Source organism: Microcebus murinus, chromosome X, assembly GCF_040939455.1.
Source record: "Microcebus murinus isolate Inina chromosome X, M.murinus_Inina_mat1.0, whole genome shotgun sequence".
NCBI classification, from domain to species: Eukaryota; Metazoa; Chordata; class Mammalia; order Primates; family Cheirogaleidae; genus Microcebus; species Microcebus murinus.
The window spans coordinates 106,944,850-106,965,038 of NC_134136.1; the positions used below are offsets into that span (position 1 = coordinate 106,944,850).

A 20,189-nucleotide genomic window follows, 5' to 3' on the forward strand; every position below is an offset into this window, starting at 1 on the left:
TGAGTATATTTCCTATAAATAATATATTTCTCTCTATATTGATCAAATACATTTATATGAATGCTAGATAATTATTAATAAACAAAGGCAAAAGGGACATCATAAATAACAGTGAAGCAAAGGAGTATTTAATTATGATGAAGCAAAGGGTTGTGTCTAGGAAGGCATTTGAGCAAATGATCTGGAAGGAGAGGGATGTATGGGCAGAGACAAAGGAATATGTTGGCTGGATTATAAACTGCATAAAGATTGGTTTAATTGAACATGAACATATCCCCTCTTTAGCATCCTTCTGTCCTTTCTGTTTAATGAAAAGTGAAACACTACAGTCTCTGAATTATTGATTTTATTCTGTAGAACTACTTCTGATCTGTTTTCAGGTACAAGACCTGAAGTTCCCTCACTGAGAGGTAAACCAAACTTTTACTCTGTTCTGATACAAAACAGAACTATTTATAAAAAGGGAAAGTGCAGGAAAATTATCTTAAAAACCTATGGAGATGATATGGGCCATCAGAAAATAATGAAGAAATAAGCTTCATATTACCAAAGAATAGTCTATTGACCAGTAGAATATCAGCTATATTTTAAGGTTTATACAACAAGGTAACAAAGGGTAGGTTGTTTGCATACATCTTAAATATGATTACAACTACCTTTTTTTTACACCGTGTTCATGATGTCAGTATTTACATATTCAGAGGATTTATTAATTCATTAAATGTTATTTTAACAATAAAAATATAGGTTTAATATGTTTAAATAGTAAACATCAAATTTACATTTAATTCAAACTCATTGAGAAATTAATATTTTCCTCAGATTTATAAGCATTCATTGTAATATAGTTATAATTTTATTATGGTCATGATTCAAAGCTCATAGTTTTCATTCAACACATTGCCTTGTACCTAATAAAACTAAGAATGAACTTCAGAACTCAAAGTTAATATGTCAATTAACTTTGAGTTCTGAAGATGAGCAACATATATGGAATGAGATCCTCTGATTTGCTGCTAGTCTCCCATTTATCAAATTTCATTGCATGTATCTATGTTAAATGGCCTGGTAAATGAAATTCACAGGAATCACTTCATATTGGTAAACTATGCTCAAAAATATATTTTTTTAGTTCTTCCTTACATTCCAATTCATATCCAAATTTGGCATTGCATTTCCTTAAAACTAATCATACAGAAAGAGGTAATCTGTTGAAAATTCTTCTGTGGCTTTATTTTAAGAATCAAATTCTCAAAGATTAGTTTGGCAATTCACCCATCTAATTAGTTTCTGAAGCTAGGTGGAAAACAAAAAACATATACACACCTACAAACATAAATATTACAATTTATTTTTCTGATTTTAGTATGTGAAATGTAACAACACTACACAATACCAGCAAGAATTGTTACCAATGTTCAGAAAATGTTTTGACAAATTTACAACTGTGTGGAATATCTCATTTAACCAGACATGCTGGAGAATGCCAGTAAATGATTCTAAACCTGTGTCAGATTAAAAAGAAAGAAAAAGTCTTATGTAGAAGCCAATGAACCCAGGGTAAACTCAATATGAGCTGCTCTACCCACTAGTCATCGAGACATTTGTGGTTACTGTCCTTGTAATTACAACATAGGAGCAGAAATAGTCCAGCTCCATTTGAGGAAACTGATTTTTTTGCAGAAATACAGATTAATAATCCAACTGATAAGTTTATCTTTACTGAAAGAACTAAAACAATAAACATATTCAATTTAATAACCTACCATCTTTTAAGAGAACTCAAGCATTTTATTGACATTTGACCCAGCCCAGACCCATGAGAAATATGGCTTGAGGATTTAACATGTAGCCATATATTGCTTATAAATATATGGCTTTCATCTCAAAGCAAAATATTCTTATAACACTGTCTACTATTCGATTGTTAAATCGCCATATTTATAATGCAGTTACCTTCTTAATGTTCTATGATTAGGGAAATATATTCAATATTACAGGTTTGGAAACATGTTTTGTAAATTATTGGAAAAAAATAAACGGTAAGGGATATCATGTTGCATTTTTATATTAGAAGCTAAAAATATTCCATTAATCTCCAATGATTTAGTACAGCCAGGTGAGGAATGGCAGTAATGGGTTATGAGCAAATTGACATTGGAAATTATAGTAAAGGGATGCCAACAAAATGTTTTCTGCAACTTTATTTAGAAACCCTTTATCTTTATTCAATTATCTTTAAAAAGGGTGGGTGCTGAAGGAAAAAGAAGAGAGAAATGAGAAAAGGAGAGCAAAGGAGAAAGCAGAAGAGGCAAGGCATGATTATTTTGTTATAAATAAAAACAAAGCCAAGTATGGGATTAGGTACTATGTTTTCTGATACACATGAGTCTATGTCAAGGGTAAAACACTTTAACTGGAAAAAAAGATAAACAGAAATCTACTTTGAATATTCAGATTTTTCTCTATTGTAAGACATAGCTGTTATATGATAAAGCTGAGATCTCAGAACAGCACATTATATAAGACACTTCATTGAAAAAAAAAAACACAACTGTATCTCCTCTAAAAATTGAAACTACTCAGAAAATAGAAAGGCACTTAGGCATCAGGAAATGGACTAAAGAGAAAAAAATATAACTGTGCTATCCAATAAAGTAGCCACTAGCTATATGTGTCCGTTGAGCACTTGAAATATAGTCTGAATTGAGATGTTCTGTAAGTGTAAATACATACCAGATTTTGAAGACTTAAGCACCAAAAAGAATACAAACCTATCTCTGTATTTTAAAATTTTGATTCTACTTTGAAACAGTAATATCTTTGATTTATATTTAAATAAAATATGCAATTAATTTACTTTCACCTGTTTATCTTTTACTATGGTTACTAGAACATTTAAAATTACATGTATGGCTTACATTGTAATTCTATTGGATGATGTTTATAAAGAAGCTGGGGAAAGCTCCCCAGAAATCTATTTATGGAGAGAATGAGAATGTATGTTAGTAGTCTGGATAGTGACAGCATTTAAAAATATCGAAATTTCTCAACATAAAGTTGAGTCCAACTTGAATTCCTCATCATTTCCCACGCAAAAATGAGTTGCATGTGTGTAGAAGCTGAAGTAATGGCACTTTGTACATCTTTGACATATCTAGCTAGGAAAAAATCCCAACTTGAGCCTTTTATTTCATGCCAACCAGACTCTAACTTTGTTCTAATTTCTCATGGTCAATAAAACAACAAGGAGATAATGCAAGCAACATAAACTCTAAACCTTATTAAATTACATAAAGCATGACATAGAGTAAGTATTTCTTTAAAATGCGAACACTGGCAAAGATGTCAAGAAAAAAGACAGGACCAACAATATATGATGATTAACATAATAGAAATAGTCCTTAAGAAAATTTGAAATGCAAAGAAGCCTGAGTATGATAACGTGAATTTACAATGCTAACATATAAGTTGCTTCCTTAGCTCAAAAGACCTTTGTGATTGAAGTCAATCAGCTTTTCACCCCAATTTCTCATCACTGTGAATATCCTATCATCCAACCAAAATCTATCTTCAGGCCTTTGTGCTTATGCTACCTGCTCTGCTAAAAGTTCCCGCTGCTCAGGCTCCATTCTCACAAAGGGCCATAGGTGTGGTCTACCATGAGCAAAATAGATTAGTTTATAAAAATTTTATCTAAGATAACTTAGAATTTGTTTTAAAAGTCATTGAAGTCCAATGAACCAATTGAAATTTTTGTCTTATTATCTGCCTCTTGAACAATTGATTTATTTTCCATTTTCATCCAATTTTCCTAACCAACTTTATGTTCAGTATAAACCACCACACTACTGAAATACTGAAATATTTATTACAACATAAGGTAATATATATATATATATATATATTTTGAGACAGAGTCTCACTTTGTTGCCCAGGCTAGAGTGAGTGCCATGGCGTCAGCCTAGCTCACAGAAACCTGAAACTCCTGGGCTCAAGAGATCCTCCTGCCTCAGTCTCTCGAGTACCTGGGACTACAGGCATGTGCCACAATGCCCGGCTAATTTTTTTCTATATATATTAGTTGGCCAATTAATTTCTTTTTATTTATAGTATTTATTTATATATAGCAAGACGGGGTCTTACTCTTGCTCAGGCTGGTTTCAAACTCTTGACCTTGAGCAATCTGCCCGCCTTGGCCTCCCAGAGTGCTAGGATTACAGGAGTGAGCCAATAAATTTTTGTTTGTGTTTTTGTTTTGCTGAATTTTCCCTTTTTCACAATTTCCCTAAAAGTATCTCTATTCATTTAGGAACTCTGTCTTCAAGAAATCCTGTTCAATAAAATATTTTATTAATTTATTTTTAATTTATAAATAATAATTTTGTATATTCATGAGGTAGAATGTGAGGTTTTGACATATGTATGCATTTTAAAAGGTTTAATCGGGCTAATTAACATGTCTGTCACCTCACCAACATGATATTTTTTGTGGTAAAGCTACTAAAAATCTATTATTTTAGCAATTGTGAAACATACATTATTATTAACTGTGACAACCATGTAGGGCAATAGATCACTAAAATTTATTCCTCCAGTCTAACTAAAACTTTGTGCCTTTGGATCAATAGCTACTCTTTCCTCATCCCTCTCCTCTCACCTCCAATCCCTAGTAACCATCATTCTATTCTCTGTTTCTATGAGTTCAACTTTTTTAGATTCCACATACATGTGAGATCATACAGTATTTATCTTTCTGTTCCTGGCTTATTTCACTTAACATAATATCCTTTAGTTCCATCCATATTGTTGAAAGTGAAAAAATATTCTTCTTTTTAAAGGCTGTATAGTATTCCATTGTGTATATACACCACATGTTCTTTATCCATTTATCCTTTGATAGACACATAGGTTGCTTTCATATTTGGCTATTATGAATAATACTGAAACAAACGTGGCATGGGCAACAAAAGCAAAAATAGACAAATGGGAGTGCATCAAACTAAAGGAAACAACAGAATAAAAAGCCCACAGATTGGGAGAAAATATTTATAAAACACATATCTGATAAGAGACTAAATTTCAAAATATATATAGGGAACTCAAACAAATCAACAGCAAGAAAATAACCTGATTTTAAAAATGGGCAAAGAATCTGAACAAATATTCCTCGAAAGAAGAGGTACAAATGGCCAATAAATGTATGAACAAATACATCAGGGAAATGAGAGTTAAAACCACCATGAGATATCAACTTACACCTGTTAGAATGGCTTTTATCAAAAAGATAAAAGAGGCTGGGCACAGTGGCTCACGCCTGTAATCCTAGCACTCTGGGAGGCTGAGGCTGGGGGATCTTTTGAGCTCAGGAGTTGGAGACCAGCCTGAGCAAGAGCGAGACTCCGTCTCTACTAAACATAGAAAGAAATTAGCTGGACAACTAAAAACAGAAAAAAATTAACCAGGCTTAGTGGCACATTCCTGTAGTCCCAGCTACTCAGAAGGCTGAGGCAGGAAAATTGTTTGAGCCCAGGAGTTTGAGGTTGCTGTGTGCTAGGCTGATGCCATGGCACAGCGTGAGATTCTGTCTCAAAAAAAAAAAAAGTGTTCAAAAGAATGTGGAGAAAAGGGTACTCTTGTATACTGTTGGTGGAAATGTTAATTAGTACAGCCATTTTGAAAAATAGTATGGAGGCTCCTGTTAAATAACTTTTTTTAAATTTTTTATTTTAGCGTATTATGGGGGTACAAGTGTTAAGGTTACTTATATTGCCCATGCCACCCTCCCGCCTCAAGTAAGAGCTTCAAGCATGTCCATCCCCCAAACGTTGCACATCTTACTCACTGTAATTGTATATATCCATCCTCTCCTCCCTCCTCCCACCCTCCTGACACCCGATAAATGTTACTCCTATATGTTCACTTAGGTGTTGATATGTTAATACCAATTTGCTGGTGAGTACATGTGGTGCTGGTTTTTCCACTCTTGAGATACTTCACTTAGTAGAATGGGTTCCAGCTGTCACTTTAAATAACTTTTAAAATAAAAAAAAATGTTTTTAGTTTTTATTCTTTAACTTGGCAATTAGCATATGTTCCCAAGATTCTTGAGGTCAGGGAGCAATTCTTGTATCTCACAATATCAAGCACATAGCCAGCCTAAATAAATATGTCTGTTATTATAGCTTTTGATGCCACTGATAAAGAAAATGGAATTTTATAAAAGAACCATTTACAAACAAACAGTTTTTCTTAATTGTTTCTGGAGTTAAGAAGCAAAGTTGCAGAGTATGTGTTTACTAAAGTAAGATATTCCTTTCCTGGATATAGTAAAAATAAAATGAAAAACTAAATGTTAAAATTTTATAAATGTAAATCAGGTCAATTTTATGACCTGGAGATGAAAGAGTTAGCTCACGTCATCTTTGTTTTCTTTCCCAATCTCAGTGTCTTAACATGGAATAGCAAGGACTAACCACAGAGCTTGAAATTATGGCCATGAAGAGCATTTTTGCTTGCTACCCTAAAATTTTCTTCTACTATTTCTGCAAGAGGGAACCATTATTCCATGTAATTTTGGTAAAGAGTATCCACACACACACTCCTCCCAAGTCATCACTGTTTCAAGGGCTCCAACCATTTTTATCTTGCTTATCACAACTCTAGGCCAACGATAAACTGACTCTCAACTGTGTTTCTATTATCTATAACAAACTAGGGCTATGTTTCTGTATTCACCTATAGTAGAGCATGGGCTTTCTTGTTTGCAATTTCTACAAAAGTATTTTGTAGATCGTCTTAGGACATAATTTCACGCCCCGAACCTTCTAGCTCTAGGCAACCACTAATCTACTTCCATGTCTACAGAATTGCCTATTGTGGCCATTTCCTATAAATGGAATCATATATACATACATATATATATATATATATATATATATATATATATATATATAATCTTTTGTGACTGCCTTCTTTAATTTAGCATAATGTTTTCAAGGGTCATCCATGTTGTAGCATATACCAATAGTTTATTCCTTCTTATTGCTGAAAAATACTACACTGTATGGATATATCCATTTTCTTCAGTTGATGAACATTTGGGTTACCTCCACTTTTTGGCTATCGCTTATTCAGGCCCAATTAGCTCATTTGTGACAATGGGCTAATAAAACATATACTCAATGTGTTCTTCTCCAAGAATTAAGAAAAATAATTTAGAAGGAAGTTATTTATAGACTAAAGAGTACTATGGAAATAGGAAGCATTTTCGTTTTTAGTACTATTTAGTACTAAGTGTGGAGAGTATAGGGGGAATATATATATATATACATATATTTATATATAAATTTACATTTACATATACATATATACACATATACACATATTTATCTTATACTTCACTTAGTTGATTTTGTTTTCATAAGAATAAAAAGCTAGGAAATAAGAACAGCTTTGACTATACTACTATATTAATTCTAGAAATGATATTATATGGTAAATTCTTTAAATATTTATAAAGAAAAGTAATAGGAAAATGTGTTTTCCAACTAAACATTGAGTAGAAAACAAACACGTTTTTGTGCTTCTCATCACAAGTTTAGGGGAAGATATTTTTAAAAATAATTTTATCTTAATATTTTAAAACCAAATTATACTCTATAATTCTTTGTATGTGCACATGAACATATGTATGCATGTGTTTGTGGATCAAAAATTCATTTAATATTGCTTAAAAGTATTCATTAACCTGTCTCTCAAAAGAATTTGAATTTTTATCTTAAAAATTAAGCTGATGAGTAGAGATATTTCAGAGCAGATACTATGTATTAACATCATCTTATTAAAGCAAATTAGGGAGAGACAAAAGAGACATCTTGAAAAATTTACTAGTCACATGGCATGTATTTGCATAATTGCTCCACTTTTATCTTTTATTTTATCATCAAAGGAAAAACAGAGGATTTATATAATTATAGTGATCCAATAGTAAAATGTGCCCAAAGAATAATTTGTCCTTTGCTGAGTTTCAGTTGCCACATGTATGCTATAACTATAATACTCTTCAGATAAATTGATAGAAGTATTAGAAGATGGCTTGCTACATGTCCTTGTATGTAGAGCAACTGGATTTAGTGAAAGCCTACCCACATGCCCTTATCTGCTCTTTTATTTTCTTTAATGTTTAAAATGCTTGATTCTAAAATTTGCAACCTACCAAGGAGAAGTTGTGTCTGTACGAAACACATTTTATTTGTTCCTCAAAGTCATAGAACTATTATGAAGGCGAAGGGAATCTAAAGATAACATATCTGTTTTCCAACACCAGTATTTCAATATTTGTTAATACAAGTAGTAGGGAGAATGTTTCCATTAATAGAAGTTATTCTTTTGTGTTAGTACTTTCTATTTTCCCCACAAATAACCAATATGGAACATTTCAAGTTAGCCATTTTAAGAATTTTTACTTACTTGTCTGTAGCTCTTTCTCTCTGGCCTGCACATCAGAATAAACTTGGTTAAAATGATTTGTAAAGGCCACAAAGTCTGCATCCAGGAACATGGGCCCTTGTCCTTTTTCTTTCAGGGTTATGCTTTGAATTTTTAATCGTTCGATTTGAGGCTGAAGAACTGACAGCCGGTTGACTTCATCCTGTACCATAATTTAAAGTATAAAAAATAAATAACACTTTTACTCTGCATACATTAGCTTTTACAAAAGAATGTGTTAGGCCGGGCACGGTGGCTCACGCCTGTAATCCTAGCTCTCTGGGAGGCCGAGGCAGGCGGATTGCTCGAGGTCAGCAGTTCGAAACTAGCCTGAGCAAGAGTGAGACCCTGTCTCTACTATAAATAGAAAGAAATCAATTGGCCAACTAATATATATAGAAAAAATTAGCAGGGCATGGTGGCGCATGCCTGTAGTCCCAGCTACTTGGGAGGCTGAGGCAGCAGGATCACCTGAGCCCAGGAGTTTGAGGTTGCTGTGAGCTAGGCTGACACCACGGCACTCACTCTAGCCTGGGCAACAAAGCAAGACTCTGTCTCAAAAAAAAAAAAAAAAGAATGTGTTAAAAGGCAGTAAGGCAAGTTTAGCTTAATACCCATAACAAACATTTGATAAGAAGCCTCCATGACAGTATAGGCAAGCCTCTACCACAGGTCATCAATTTAAGAACACCTTGGCTCTTTGTTCAACATGCATCATCATAGATAATGATCCTTAATTTCAAGATGACATCATTTAGAGCCTTAATGGAAATGAATGTGTGAGGTTGAAAAGTACTACGAATGACCTTAATCCTTTCCTTAAATCACTGCACCCCTCTTTTCTCAAAATGGTGTGCCTTTGCTTCAAATTCTAAGCTCAGTCAATGAACAATATATTTTTCTTTCAATTCATTTGTGTAAAGTATAAACTACATGTGCATATTATATTACATTACGAATATATGTTCCTATATTATATAGATTTTACATGTGTGTATACATACATATAGAATTATATAATAATTATTTGCCTCTTGTATGATCTCATTACTTTTCCTGACCAAACAGGAAATTACTACTCTTTAATTAGGGTAATTGTTTGTCCAGTTTTCCTTTTGTTGTCCTAGATTAATTATTAATAGCACCCTCTTTCACTGTCAATAGCACTCTTGTTTGTATGATAAAATCACATAAATATTGCTGTGTTGCTCGATATATAATCGTCACTAGCTGCATGTGGCTACTGAACACCTGACATGTGGCTAGTACAAATTTACATGTGCTGAAATTATAAAATACACACTGAATTCTGGAAACTTGTGAACAAATAAAAATATAAACTATCTCATAGTTTAATATTGATCAAACCCCCCCAAATGATAATATTTTGGTAAGTCAAGTTAAATAAAATACATTATTGAAATTCTTTTAACTGTTTTCCTTTTTTAATGTAGCTTCTATAACATTTAAGATTACTTATGTGGTTCTAATCTGTGGCTTGCATTATATTTCTTTTGGATGTAATATTGTCAACATAAATGTTTTCATACTCTTGTTTCCAGTGAAGTTGCAATTATGTTGTATTTTATGTATTTATATATATATTATTTATATATTATATATAATATATATTTATTATATAATATTATTATATCTAATATATTATATATAATATATTATATTATATTATTATATATAATATATTATATTATATTATTATATATAATATAATATTATTATATTATTTATATATTATATATTATATATAAATAATATACATAAAATACAACATAATATATAATATATAAATAATATATATAATATATATAAGGTATATATAATATATAATTATATATATATATAATTGGAAATCAAACAAATTTTGAAATTCTCTTCTTTAAAGTATTGTTACCATGATTGCTTACTTATAATTCATACCTATGCTACCGCCTTTAGGAAAAAATATACTTAAAGATTATTTACCATTTAATATGTAAAAAATAGGATAATTAAACATTAAAAATTTGATCATGAGCCAATAAGGAGGAGGGGGAAATTGAAAGAATTACAGAAATTATGGACTAAATTTAAATCTGAGCTTCCTGGAAATGAAAATGAAAAAGCAAAAAGAAAAAGTCATTTTTGTATACATGCATACTCTTTTGGAGAGAATAACTTTTGTTTAAAGATTGGCTGTGATAACTTTATGAAATAAATCCTTTCATGGTTGCAAGACTACCTAATGGAAAATGTCACATGTTCTGATTTCTAAAGACATAAAGATAACTTTCAGAGGAACATTATGTTATGTGGTTATAACACTTGTGTAATGATTCACATAGAATAATCTCTGAGAATTAAATTTTTGGTGGGTGAATATTAAAGACATTTAGCAAAATGAAGACCTATGGCCCTCATTCAAATAAAATCTTGTCAATCAAATGCTAGAAGGTTGCTGCATATCCATGGGTAAAAAATAAGACAAAAGGTAAAAAGTAATATTCTGTGTTTTTTACTATAGAAATAAATACATTCATTTTGTATACTAGACTTGCAATGGCAATATTGGCATCTGCTGTGAACAGTTAAGAACCTGATTTATATTTGGCCAGATGGAGGGCTGTCATTTTTGCTGTTTAGGGGGCTGTAGAAAAAGCCTACATTATAGCCGAGTGTGTTATACAAAGCAAAGGGGACTCTGAATCTAATAAAACATTTGGGCAAATGGTCAGTTGAGACCTTAAAGTTCTAAAAATAAATCATAGAAAGGATTATTTTCAACTAAAGTATTCAACATTTAAAAGATGTTAACAATTAGCCATTATTTCCATAAAAGGGTTTGGTGTGGTTGGTCCTCCAGAGTAAGGCATCTTCTTTGAGTTTGTTTATCCTTTAAAACTATTATATATGCTTACCTAATAGAAGCTTTTGTATTTTTCTCAGGAAAGGGTTCAGTGATTTCTTTTAATTCTCACAAGGCTCTCTATCCCCCAACATATTAAAAAACAGTTTTATCATGCATTAGATTATGAGCTAAATTTGCACTCTAATGTTATAAAACTTCTCCAATAAAAGGAAGCACTGACAAACAGAATATAATAGTTTATCCATCTATCACTATCACAATCAAGGGGTAAAAATTTTTATCCTTGTATAGATGATATTTAGCTTATCCCGCCAAATATTTTACCTAAAATGACATATCAAATTAATAGGAATTAATTAGCAAGAGAGAACGAGTAAGAGGTGATAAAGAGGGACAGGATTGTATCAATACAATTTGGGATTTTGTGGCTGGATGCAATAAAACAAATATTTTCACTTATCCAGAGTGGACATATTTTCACTGTCCAGAGAATACTTAATATACACAATGTCCTGTGATCTCCATTTGCTGTTCATGCTTTGTCTTCTATTAACATATATGTCTTTTTCCCTTCATCTCTCATCTTACTTCCATGTCCCTCTATGTTGACATTCACATGGCCTTCTTTCAGTTGGTTGGTCTAATTGTCCCTACTGCCTGAAGTCTCTTGCTGTACTCTTTTTAATTCCAACTCATCATAAAATACTCAACTCACATGTCCCTCCCTCAATGAAGAAACCCTTGGTGGCTCTGTCTAGGTCAGATTTTCCTTGTTAGACATTCTCTCAAAGATCTGTACCTCTGTTTAAAACATTGATATTAGTGGTAATTTTTCATCTATTGATTGATTCATGTGTTTCATGTCTCTTCTACTTTATGTAAATATCATGAGGGCAGGGTCAGTGAATGTTCATCTAATATCCCCAAAACTTAGTGCTAAGGGCTGAATTATGTACCTCAAAATTCACATGGTGAAGCCCTAACCCCTAAAGGGACTGTATTTGGAGATGAGTATTTTAGGCTTGTCTAAAGTTTAAATGAGGTCATCTGGGTGGGGTCCTAATTTCATAGGATTGGTGGCTTTTTAAAAAGAGGCAGAGAAAGACATATGTCTCTTTCTTTCTCTCCAGGTACATGTACTGAGGAGAGCCATATGAGGGCACAATAAGAAGGCAACCATCTGCAAGCCAGGAAGAGAGTCCTCGCCAGAAGCTGAACCCTGCCAGACCTTAATCTTGAACTTCTTTGCTTTCAGAACTGTGCAAAAATATACTTGTGCTGTTTAAGCCACACAGTCTATATCGTATTTGTTATGGTAGCTCATGCTGACTAACACGCTCAATGTCATTCTTGGCCACAATGGAGACGTTGAATATATATTTTATGCATGAATGTACTTTGTATATGTTATTACTAATTATTATACCTGAATCTCAAGATTCAGGTTAATATAATACCATCAGATTTTTATTGCAATAAATAATGTCATTGGTCACTGCTCTGATTCACAGGGAAAAAAAGCCATGGGTTCTACTCTTTAATTACAAAATATATCTAAATATACAAATTTCTAGATGTGCTTATTTGTCTAATAAGCTAAATATACTTCTATATTATATTCAATATCCAAAAATATACTCTCTGAGTTTATTTATGTCCTAGAAAAGCTGTAGGTCTAATATTTGAAGAACCATTGAGTCTTTAAATTGCATTTCCCTAAACAATAGTTTTCAATTTCTCACCACATTCTGGGTTCAATATCATTTCCAAATAAATCCTTTCACCTCCCCATGTACAGTCTCCCTTAAGTTAAACCATTCTTTTTAAAGTATGTAAATTAACCCTTATTCATTGTCTTTTGTATTAAATACACTCATCTCAATCTATCACTAAATGTTCATTCTAAAAGTCTTTTAATCCATCCTCTAATCAATTTTGCATTTCCCATGAAAAGTGCATAGCTAATAGTAGCAATGAAAAAAGTTCAAGCAGTTTTCATTATTATGCCACTCTTCTTTTTTTTTACACTTGCAGACATGCTCCTTTAATCTCTTTCTCAGGCCCTTTTGTGCCACATACACTTTGCCCATCCAGATCCACTGTCTACCTTTCTCCTGTGACTCAGAAGATTGATATTTACAGATTACAGTTCTGTGTCCTTTGCCTTCTGATTAAGTTTAGTTAGTGGGGAGCCCTTTCCAGATTCTGGATGCAGGGGGGAGAATTAAGTAGGATATTTATTTTTCTGGGTCCATTTCTATGAGGGTGCCTTGGCTGGGCCTTAAGGCTGCCTTTACCATAAGGATCTGACTATATCCTTCTGAGTTTCTGTAATTTCTCTCCTTGATCCTTTCTGGCCTAAGAGAGATAATAGCTCTGATGCTAGGTTACTATATTATCCCTTGTGGTTCCACTATACTCCAATCACAGTTTTTAAATATTTCTTTGTAAAGAAGCCTTTCTCAAATTATCCTAACTTGAGTGGGCCATCAGTTTTAAAGATTTTCCTTACGTATACAACTATATATTATATCAGTTATGGTTGAACCGTGTTTCTAGCTATTTGCATGGATTTTCGACACATGCCTAAATTTTGCTCTTAGCAAAGAAAAAGCTCAAAAGTTCAGGCCATTTTTCATAAGACACATGTAGTTTTCACACTCCCAAATTGCTTCACACTTCTGCAATCTAATAATATCAATTAGTTGTGTGTAACTACTCTAAATACAATTTTAGGATTCAGGCATCCAGGCATTATGTATTTAAACTGACTTTCTTTGCCTATATTTTGATCTTTGCTGTGCTTAGCTAAATCCTTAGAAGGTAAAACTTTTATTACTAAACACTTTAGTATTGTCCTTTGGAAACTGACAAGAAATGCCTATTGATTATGCTCCAAATGAAAAGAGGAAGATCCTTACCTTACAAATTTTTAACTGACTTTTAATTGCTGTTGGCTCTGATGTGGTGGTGGGTTGGATTTTCAACCAGTTTTCAGCAGTAGTTGTCATCTGCTCCAATTGTTGTAGCTGATTATAGAAAGTGATGATGTTGTTCTGATACTCCAGCCAGTTAAGTCTCTCACTTAGCAACTGGCAGAACTCGATCCACCGGCTGTTCAGTTGTTCTGAGGCTTGTTTGATGCTGTCAGCGTTAACACCCTCTAGAAAGAAAAAAAAAAATTAAATATATCCCCTAAAGCCACAGACTGAAAGAAATGATCTGAGAACCAATATATCTGAATTACAAAAGTATTCACTGTATGAATGATTTCAAACAAAATCATTTATTAACTAAGATGTAAAAGTATGGAGATGATTTCTGATTATTGATTGCAAATTATTAGAATTGTATCTCATACAAAGAATATGAATGTTATAAAATGATAAATACATAGATATAAAATATAGAAGAGTAGATCTAAATAAAAACAATAGTGGTCATAACTCTGATGGAATGTGGAAGGTTAATCATAGGCAAAAAATATTTTGGATGTTTTCAAGTACATGTTAAATATCATGCTTATTATTCAAATATATTTTCAAAGACTAACTTGCCTTTTATTTTAAAAATGAGTCTGTGAATTAGTTGAAACATTATTATTTATATGCTTTAAAAAATAATTTTTCAAAAATTAATTATTCTCTATTTCTTCTATAGATAGCCAGAAATAAACAGATTGTCCATGGATCCAAGAAAGTAAAATAAGCACCAGAAAAAATAATCATTCAAATATGGAAAGGTTTTTAATCTTTCAAATATGGAAAGGTTTTCATTTATAAATGTGGTAGTTGATCTGAAAGTTTTAAGATTTTCTATGAGAAGACTAAATAAGGAAAATTCTATCAATGGCAAAATGGAAATACAAGCATATTATTTTTACCACTACCCTTGTGGAGTACCTACTATGTGCCAGGCAATATGCTATTTGTTTTCATATATTCTATCTCATTTAAATTTTGTCATAATGTAATATATGACTAATGCCAATCTAGGTATATATTATACTATACATAACATGAAGGTATAACAACATCATGTTATGCTGTGTGTTAAAATATTCAAACTCTCTAAAGTTTGCTTTAAAAATTTAGACTTTCTTAGATATATTAATTTATATAATAACTTTCTTAATAAATGAAATTAAAGAAGAAAATAGATTAAATATGATATAATGCATTTTAAAACATAGCTACAATAGTGCTGATAACTTTCTTATATTTTTGAAATATTGAATATTTGAATGTTTTTGATTCCTACATTTGTATCCACAAGGATCTCAAAATAGAACATAAGCTCACTATAAGGTTCTTTGTCTAGGTTAAAATATCTAGGGGGTAAAGTTATTTTGTAGAAGACTAGGTTGTATAAGAGAACCTACTTTTATATGTGTACATTTTACTTAACTTTTTGGTAATATGATTTATTTAAAAGGAAACTAAGTTCTTAAAAAGTCTGAAGAACAACTCTACCAAACATAAGGCCTGTGGTTTTACTAATTTGTACATGCCTCCCACTTTATCCTTTTTAAAGACTAAGAAAAATAGATGTGAATTCAACTATATTATTTTATCCTTTTTCACTTTCCTCTGTGCAGATATTCTAATGACTTATTTGTTGTAATCATGTTATGCTTCCAAACCACATCTCTAAATTCAGTTGAAACACAACTCTAACTTCACTAATTTCAAAGTTAGACACTACCCAGGATGACACCAAAGGAAACAAACCATCTTTTTCTTCCTTCTTTGGCTGATATATTTTTAAAGAGATATAATTGAAAAAGCATAAAAAGAGAATATATACATGTCTCCATATACCTAGGTATAAAAGAAGCCTGTGGTCTGTAAAAGCAATATTCTTTGAATACCCTCCTAATAGTTAAGATAGCAATTGGTCTTACTGTCCCATTTGTGAAAATTAAGTTTTGAGGAGTGATAAAAAATTATACCAAAAAAATTGTGCCAAGATATGTTTTGGGGGAAGCTACTAATTAACCATATTTGTAAAATGAGCATGTTAATATAAAGTCTAGGAAAAGAATCTAAAACTTTAACCATATGAGCACTCAGTCTGAAAAAAAAAATTATGATGAAATGTTAACATTTCTGGAAAATGAAAAGGCATGATTTAAAAATACCCTGGAGGGAATTTTTAAATTATGTTAGGTAATACCTCAAAAATGTGCCATGGATCTAAATGATCAGATGTTCAAGAGAAATATTTTCAGCATATATTGAACTTGAACAAGCACTTAGAAGGAGAAAGTCCATGATATGTGTCAAGTCAATATAAATCAAACATTAAGTAGGCAAATAAGAAATGCTAAAGTTAATTAGAGGTACTGATGGACTGGTACTGGACTGAGTCTTATTTAACATTTTTCTAAATGATAAGGGAACACAGAGAAAAAAATATTTCTCTGTCCCTAAGAAAGGTCAACCATACAAACCCTAGCAATTCGAAAAATAAAACCACAAGTTAATTTTCAAAATGAGTAATACATGTTAATTTTACAAAATGATAAAAATAACTGTAATGATGTCCCAATAAGTTCTGTGGTATCTATTATAATCCAGAGATAGGCTTTCATAAGTCATTGTTGGTCGTTACACAAAACTTTATGTTAGACCAAAAAAGTGTTGACATCTAAATATTGACATAAAAGGAATTAAAATAAAGGGGAAAAAAAACCAACATTATACAAATTCATAATACTGAAATTTAAAATATCCTCTACTTATTTGCATATGGATCTTTATAACTGAATATAGGCAATTAAAACACAGTAATGCGTAAAACAACAACTTCCATGTTTGGAAAAAGAGGGAGGCATGAAAAAAGGCTTAGAAATTAACAATGAGAGCTCTGGTAGACAGAATTGAGTTTAAATTTGATGTCTCTTACTAGATGGGTGAACCGGGTTCAGTTATTTAATCTCATTGGGTCTCATTTTTTCTCATCCTTAAAATGAGAATAAAAATAGAATTGACCTCATAGGATACTTATGAGGGTTCTGAGTTAACATATATGATGAACTTACAGCAAAGTCTGACATAGCAAGCAATCCATAAATATTAGACAATGTAATACAGACAAAATGAAAAAGAACATTTAGAAAATAAGAATGGAGACGTGATCTCTCAAGTGTTGAAATTAGGGGAAGGAGGAGTCTTTTTAATGACTGAAAGAGGTCATTTATGGTAAACTAATATTTAAAAATTAGTACTAATTCTATATAAAATAGAACTAATATGGGATATAGAAGGTATATAGATACATTTTTTTTAAAAAAGTGATATCAATAACCAGTGTTGTATTCATAAAAGTTTGTTAGGGAATCGTGGAATACTTGGTCATACATTTATAATCACTCAAAATTGAAGTTATAAAGGACAACCACACCAAAAGTTAAAAACAGAAATTTTTATATATGTCACTGGGCAAAACATGATGTTGACCACCAAGAATCAGAAGTCTTATTATGAAGGATTTGTATGTAAGCATTATATCAATTCATCTATGAATATGTGTCTTGCTCAACTAGAATATAACCTGCCTTTCTAAACTATACACTTCTAACCCCCTCTAGTAAATATGTCTTCAATGGCAGTATCTGAGAATTCTCAGTTTAGAATAGAAATGGAATGACTACACTGTTCTTATGAACTCACTCAATGTCAAATCAGTAGCTTACTCCTTATGAATACAAGCACTAAGGGAACAATATACACAGAAGCAAAAAGACGTACACAAACAAGCACACAGTCTCTGCTGCTTCAAATTTGTTTTAAAATACTTGGATGGGGGATGGAAGCATTGTCATATGTCACCTCAGTGTATCACTGTTAAATGAAAATAAAAAATGCCATTACTTCAACTTTATGAATTAACTGACCATCTATATGCCAGTACTACTGGTGATATTATAGGAAGGTCTCTTAAAACTTTTCTAGGATAAAAATAGAGTACTAAGTGTTTCCCATATGAATATTTTCATATGAATAATTTTGCTATTATATATGCAATTGTTTTATGGATATTTCATAGAATTATGCTCCTTTACTCAACTGAAATTTTTAAGTTTTATGACAGTTTATAAGTGAAAATATCTGGAAAGTTTTAAGTATCAATCATATGAGCATCTGTTTTTCTAATTTTTTGATAGCTATTTAAGAATACAAACACTAACACACCAGGCATTATGAACAATACTTATGGAAACCATTTTGTAGTAGCACATTAGAATCTCAGGGATAATGGATCATAATCCATTCACATCTCATATTCTAAACAACCCCTGAAATAGTCTATGAATAAATATATTGCACCCAGAGGAAATGGATCATTACTTGAAGTGCATCCATTAATTTTATTACTTGTGTACAGTGCATAACAGACTGTTAGAATAATTTTAATTGTGCACCACCTTCCATGCAAGTACTTGAGAACTGCCACTTAAAAGTGAAGTATTCCTCATCAAGTACATTCATCATTAGCCATGAAGGCAGGGTAGAATAAAGCAAAATCTGTGTTTCTAGAGCTCTTGAATTAAAAGAATATTTGGAATTAAAATAAAGTTGCTAATAAATAGTCTCCTATTTTTGCTGCACTTTAAGTGAGGGCCATTACAAGTCCATTTAGCATTCAGTATAATAGGCTGAAATGTAAGAAATTCATTCAGAATCTATAAAGATAAAATCTGAGACTAAATTCGAGAGGCTTCTGTGACTACACTGACTTGTATACAACTGGTGTGCCGTTTACAAAACAGTAGCTTTTAAAAATTAATGCTATATATAAAATTCCTGCCCCTAGTGAGGGCAATATAAATTTTATAGATATAGCCTTTTTTTTTCTATTTTCAAACATGATATAATTAGAAAAGAAAAAAAAAATCAGATTCCTACCGATATTTGTCTACCGATATTTTAAATACTAATTCCTGACAATGATTGTTATGATCTCCCCTTTTCACATATACAGACACTCAGACACAAATGCACATGCACAGACAAACACAGAAGCACAAAGACTCTTCCTTTTGGATATTAGAGTTAAATCAAGAAAAATGTGTCTGTCAATTAACAACATTTACTGACTATGAACTCAGAGTATAGCATTATCCTATGTGTCATGTGGAGAGAAAGGAAGTATAAATCAAATTTCTCAGAACTAGGAAGGAATAAGTAAAGAGGGACTGTGTACAACTGTGGAAAGCTATTTTACCTCCATGACCTATTTGTATACAGATAAACATTTCTTCCCATTAAAATATATGATTAGAAGTCTTGTTGCTACTGAAAATCCCTCACAGTGATCATTAGAGTTTTGGCTTTGAGATGGGCCAAACTAACTATAATGCCTGCCCTCACCCATCTGACAAAATTTTGTTGCCCAAACTCAAATGCCATCAGTCATATAAAAATGTTTAATTAACTATAAACCAAAATATAAAAAACACAGTTAGTTCCTATTATAGATGCTTGTCTGTGTTATCATTTTGTGCTATTTAATTATAATGGTTAGCATACTTACTATTAGGTATCACCTTAAACACTATAATTTAACACTCAGGGGATGATAGTTTTGAAATGTTCTTTTAGTATAATATACCAATAATTACTACTTTTATTTAAACATTTCCTTAATGTGATTGTCTTTAGGCTCTTAATTAATGCAGAGAAAGCTACAAATAGAATTTGAAAATGAAGCACAATTTAATATAGAAAGCACCACTAACCCTATTAGGTAATTATAGTGTTTCCTCTAAAAATTATGGTGAAACCATTTTATAGAATAAAGAATGGAAACTTGAGCTATGCTTATGTAT

General features: G+C 31.7%; 1 protein-coding gene across 9 annotated transcripts in view; it reads right to left on the bottom strand.

The window, feature by feature from the left end:
• The window catches only part of DMD (dystrophin), a 2,109,452-nt gene that overhangs the window by 1,314,327 nt on the left and 774,936 nt on the right, over positions 1–20,189 (bottom strand). For all 9 annotated transcript variants that reach the window (XM_012756891.3, XM_012756894.3, XM_012756895.3 and 6 more), the window contains 2 exons: positions 14,278–14,519; positions 8,473–8,653 (listed from right to left, as the gene is read on the bottom strand). In XM_012756891.3, the coding sequence (XP_012612345.1) occupies positions 8,473–8,653; positions 14,278–14,519 (423 nt within the window). The remainder of the gene's footprint in view (positions 1–8,472; positions 8,654–14,277; positions 14,520–20,189) is intronic.